Below are 6,000 nucleotides of genomic sequence, written 5' to 3' on the forward strand. Positions count from 1 at the left end.
GATCTCAAGTGCCTACAGCAAGGATATAGGAAGCGCTCAGTAAATTTTTTTTCTTTTTTTTTTTCAATTTTTGACTGCGTTGGGTCTTCGTTGCTGCATGCGGGCTTTCTCTAGCTGCAGCAAGCAGGGGCTACTCTTCGTCGCGACATGCATTGCAATGGCTTCATTATGGTGGCTTCTCTTGTTGCAGAGCATGGGTTCTAGGCACACAAGCTTCAGTAGTTGCAGCACATGGGCTCAGTAGTTGTGGCATGCAGGTCCTAGAGTGCACGGGCTTCAGTAGTTGTGGCGTGCGGGCTCTAGAGCACAGGCTCAGTAGTTGGGGCGCACAGGCTTAGTTGCTCCTCAGCATGTGGGATCTTCCCGGACCAGGGTTCAAACACTCCCCTGCATTGGCAGGCGGAGTCTTAACCACTGCACCACCAGGGAAGTCCCAGTAAATATTTTCTTAATGAGTAAGTGAATGGACTTGCCCCACATCACAAAACCAATAAGTATTGGAGCCAGGATTAGAATCTATGCTGTCTGAATCTAGGGTCTACACTTTTAACCACTACACTATTTCTTAGTTTATTAAGGATTATCTATTCAAGGTAGTAATAGCTAGTCTGCTATAGCTACTCCCATGGCTTCAACTACTACCTTATACAGATGTAAAAGAAAGACATTTATTGTTAAAACAGAATTCCCCAAGAATTGAGCAGAAAAGGGTTCTCATAATTCCCAGGAATACAGGAGTGACTACAAAAGGGAACCTAGCCTTTTTCCTTGAATAGCCTATAGTTACTGCTTCTGTAAGTAACTATAACTGGCCCTCAAGTGTATATTTTCTCTCTTTAAAACTGTGAGTGAATAAAAACCCCATTTATTTTATTCTACTTAGCATATCTGAGATCAGTGAACATTAAAACTCTACTGAATTCAAAGGAAAATCAAATTTTAAACAATTACAAAAAATGAAAAGGCATACAAATGGTCAAGTTTCTAAAGTCGTTGTTTTTTATTCTGTTTCAAAACCAAAACAAACAAACAAGCAAAAAACCCTGGTTCAACTTTGCAGATACTTTGCTTGGCTTCCCTCTTTCTCAACTCCTTGTCTTCCTGCCCTTTTTTTTTTTTTTTTTTTTTTTTCTTTTTGCGGTATGCGGGCCTCTTACTGCTGTGGCCTCTCCCGTTGCGGAGCACAGGCTCCGGACGCGCAGGCCCAGAGGCCATGGCTCACGGGCCCAGCCGCTCCGCGGCATATGGGATCCTCCCAGACCGGGGCACGAACCCGTATCCCCTGCATCGGCAGGCGGACTCTCAACCACTGCGCCACCAGGGAGGCCCCTTCCTGCCCTTTTTAAGTGACTACTTTCCATCAAAGTCAAAAAGTTATTTTCTAATTCCACTCACGCCTTCTTATTCTTCAACTCCAACTTCAGTCTAGCAAGACCTACTTTATCTATAGCTCATGTTCTATCCTCCAGGGAGATTCCTCTGCTCTTTCTTAAGGGAAGTAAACTTACCCATGGTGTGCTCAAAGTATACTAGCTAATCTGCACCCTCCAAACAAAACAAAACAAACAAACAAACAAAATCAAAAAACAAAAACCAATTTTGCATGATAATATAGCCTACTGATTAAGATCATGAGCTTTGGAATCAAATACCTTAGTCTCTAATCCTGGCATCTTCAATTCCCAGCACTGTGACCTTGATCAAATTACTTCTCTGAACCTCAGTCTTCTCATCTATAAAATGTGGATAATAATACATACACAACAGAGTAATCGTAAAGTTTAAATGAAATAATATAAGGGAGCCTGACACATAATAGTAAATACTAAATAAATGGAAGTTATTAATATTACCGTACAGTCACCATAACCTGAATATAATAACAGCACAAAGTAGCAGTAGGCTCTCTCTCTCATGGTCAGTGATTTTCAAATTCCTATTTTTAGTCTAACATTTTATTCAAGGGTTAGATATTCATTTCCAACTACTTGCAGACCTCCTCTACATCAATGCCCCACAGGTATCTCAAGCTCAACATATCTAAACCTAACTTCTTATTCTTCCTCTCTTTCTTTTTTTTTTTTTTCCGGTATGCAGGCCTCTCACCGTTGTGGCCTCTCCTGTTGCGGAGCACAGGCTCCGGACGCGCAGGCTCAGTGGCCATGGCTCACGGGCCCAGCCGCTCCGCGGCATGTGGGATCTTCCCGGACCGGGGCACGAACCCATGTCCCCTGCATCGGCAGGCAGACTCTCAACCACTGTGCCACCAGGGAAGCCCTTCTTCCTCTCTTTCTTATACACAAAACAAGCTTCTCTATTCCTACTCTTTTGTTCATGCTAGAAATGGAATACCCCCATTTCTGCCTCAAAGCCTTCTGTGAAGTCCTCTATTATCTATGAAATCTTTCCTGATCAACCTAGCCTGCATAACTTCTCCTTTCCTTAGAGTTCTGTAACATATACTGACTTTATGGAACCTAGCTTACTTTGCATATTTGTTATGTCATAGTTCACCTTTTAGGCTTCTTGATAGTAAAGACTCTGTCTCATTTTTGTAAATTCTGTGGGGTCTAGTACATGCTAAAGTATGATTTTCAAAGAGTTAAAAACATCACTTTCTACAAATAAGCATAAAATGGACGTGTCAAAGATTTTATTCAACTCCTTAATTAATGAGGAAACCACTGATTCAAAGGATAATTTGAGGAACAGAGATTTATGTAGTCAGTCAAAGCAATGCTGAAATAAATTTGCTAATAGATGCAAAACTGGTTAATATCCTACCAGGCAATAAATTGTAACATTTGAAGTTGTCTTTTCTACTGGAGAGAAATCAATTATTTCTCTATACAATGAAATTCATTTCCATTGCTATAGACTGGCATCATAGAATAATCTGCATTGTTACAAGTTTTCTACAAATTAATCTCTACTCCTATAGAGCTGTAGAATAAATTAAAAGGTAAAATTTAAAAGAGCATGAAATCATGACTCGTACAAGTATAAAATGTCAAAGATTTTATTTAACTCATTAACTCATGCAGGAACCAATAAGATTTTATAACCAGATCAAAGGAAAAATCAAATTACCACACATATGTAGTCAAACAAGTAATGCTGAAATGCATTACAAATTGATTTAAAAAAATGGGTCAGTATCCATAAGACAATAATCAATTGCATTCCTCCTCACACAATTTACATTTCTATGAACTAGGATAATTTGTATTACTCATAGTTTTCTACAGCTCATGGAGTTGTAAAACAGCTCAAAGACAAAGCCACGGACTCCTCATAGACTTGGATAACCTGGAAGGATGTGTTTGGCAACCTATTTTTTCACTGAAGGTACTCAGTTATCTTTTAGTTCATTTCAAAGTCTTTCATGGTTTTTGCCTACATTAGTCTAGTCAATGGAAATGTGCACACCCATTTAAAAATTTTTATTGAGGTATAGTTGATTTACAATGTTGTGTTAATTTCTGCTGTACAGCAAAGTGGTTCAGTTAACATATATATATTCTTTTTCATATTTGTTTCCATTATGGAAACAGGATATTGAATATAGTTCCCTGTGCTATACAGTAGGACCTTGTTGTTTATCCATCCTATATATAATAGTTTGCATCTGCTAATCCCAAACTCCCAATCCTTCCCTCCCCCATCCCCCCCTTGGCAACCACAAGTCTGTTCTCTGTATCTGTGCGTCTGTTTCTGTTCATTTGTGTCATATTTTAGGTTCCACATTTAAGTGGTATATGGCATTTGTCTTTCTCTTTCTGATTTACTTCGCTTAGTATGATAATCTCTATGTTCATCCATGTTGCTGCAAATGGCATTATTCTATTCTTTTTTATGGCTGAGTAATATTCCATTGTGTATGTATGTGTGTGTGTGTGTGTATACACACATATACATATATATATACACTACATTTTCCTTATTCATTCATCTGTCAATGGACATTTAGATTGTTTCCATGTCTTGGCTATTGTAAATAGTGCTGCTGTGAACATAGGGGTGCATGCCTCTTTTCGAATCATAGTTTTGTCTGGATATATGCCCAGGAGAGGGATTGCAGGATCATATGGCAATTCTGTTTTTAGTTTTTTGAGGAAGCTCCATACTGTTTTCCATAGTGGCTGCACCAATTTACATTCCCACCAACAGTGTAGGAGGGTTCCCTTTTCTCTATACCCCCTCCAGCATTTGTTATTGGTAGACTGTTTTTTAAAATTTTTATTTATTTATTTATGGCTGCGTCGGGTCTTCATTGCTGCACGCAGGCTTTCTCTAGTTGCGGCAAGTGGGGGCTACTCTTCATTGCAGTGAGCAGGCTTCTCATTGCGGTGGCTTCTCTTGTTGCGGAGCACAGGGTCTAGGCACGTGAGCTTCAGTAGTTGTGGCACGCGGGCTCAGTAGTTGTGGCTCGCGGGCTCTAGAGCGCAGGCTCAGTAGTTGTGGCGCACGGGCTTAGTTGCTCTGCGGCATGTGGGATCTTCCCGGACCAGGGCTCGAACCCGTGTCCCCTGCATTGGCAGGCAGATTCTTAACCACTGTGCCACTAGGGAAGTCCTATTTGTAGACTTTTTAATGATGGCCATTCTGACCAGTGTGAGTTAATACCTCATTGTAGTTTGATTTGCATTTCTCTAATAATTAGCAATGATGAGCATCTTTTCTTGTGCCTATTGGCCATCTGTATGTCTTCTCTGGAGAAATGTCTCTTTAGGTCTTCTGCCCATTTTTCGATTGGGTTGTTTTTTTGTTATTGAGTTGTATGAGGTACATACCCATTTAGAATCAGATAAGCCTTTAAGGGTCTGCTACACTGTAGCAGGGTCTGTGCACTGTAAGAACACACAGTTACCCCTTTTTGCCTATTTCCAAGTGTGGGGTAGTTCTTCTTGTTGTTTAGAACCTTACATATAGAAGTTGTTCAATAAATGTTTGTGATGGTTGATAATATTTGTAGGAAAATTCTGTAGTCCACATTTAGCTGTACCAACTCACGTCTCTGGAGACTCAGACTAATAGGAGTGTGATGCTGTGACATGAATATAGTATTTATAGAAATAGAGCTTTTTATAAACTTCTGTTCTTTTGTATTCTGTTAGCCCCGAGATGCCTGAAAATGAAGCCACCTTCGCAATAACTGCTGGAGGAATTGGGGATGCCAAGGAGTAGGTGGCGAATTGATGCAAATTGCTTCTTAGTGCTTATTAGGAGCTGAAAAAATGGAAAAGCAGTCTCAAATTTCAGATCTTGAAGTAAGAGTCTGTTTTTTTTCATGTGTTATTAAAGGAAAGTCAGCAAAAGAGAATTAAATCATATTTATCTTAAAGGTCTCTGATTTACAATAACTACACATTGTATGTCGGTTCAAGAATATAAATATATATATGAATGAATAAACCTTTTGAAAAATAGTTGGGGAAGGGGTACCTCACTTTAGCTTCCCAAAGTGAGCCACTAAGCAGATGGCAAGTCTAAGAGCTCAGAAATGTCTCCTCCTCCTACAGCTGCCCCCCAAACACTTACAGAAGTGAATACACTTCCAAAGGAGGGAGACATTTAAGGGAAGAATGTTTACAGGACACCAAAAGAGCTTTTTTATTTATGATATCAAACTATATGTTCACATTTATAGCAACAGAAAAGAAACATTAAATTAAGCTAAATTTTAAATCATTTGACTTTTCGACAAGTTGAAATTACTTTTTAAAAATGTTCTTCTGATACATACATATTTTACTGGGAAGATAAAAAGGAAGGTAATTAGGAACTTTATAATTTTGGGTGGTCAAGATAGCATGACTTTTATATTTTAAGTTTTGGGTAGAGAATTCAGAATCTTCTTTAAAATATTAAAGTTAATTTAAATGTAAAATTTCTAGATACTAATTTTATAAATGTATAAAAAATATTGGTTTTTCTAATTAAATGAAAATAAAATCTAGTTTTCAAAATGTATGTATGATAAAAATATTTATTAATTAA

General features: G+C 38.5%; 1 protein-coding gene across 2 annotated transcripts in view; it reads left to right on the forward strand.

Moving 5' to 3' along the window:
• The window catches only part of DMC1 (DNA meiotic recombinase 1), a 42,940-nt gene extending 36,940 nt beyond the window's left edge, over positions 1–6,000 (forward strand). For both annotated transcript variants that reach the window (XM_081248906.1, XM_081248907.1), the window contains one exon: positions 5,118–6,000. In XM_081248906.1, coding sequence (XP_081105032.1) covers positions 5,118–5,187 — 70 coding nt within the window. In that variant the 3' untranslated portion in view covers positions 5,188–6,000. The remainder of the gene's footprint in view (positions 1–5,117) is intronic.

The sequence above is a fragment of the Mesoplodon bidens genome (assembly GCF_964165515.1).
Source record: "Mesoplodon bidens genome assembly, chromosome: 11".
NCBI classification, from domain to species: domain Eukaryota; kingdom Metazoa; phylum Chordata; class Mammalia; order Artiodactyla; family Ziphiidae; genus Mesoplodon; species Mesoplodon bidens.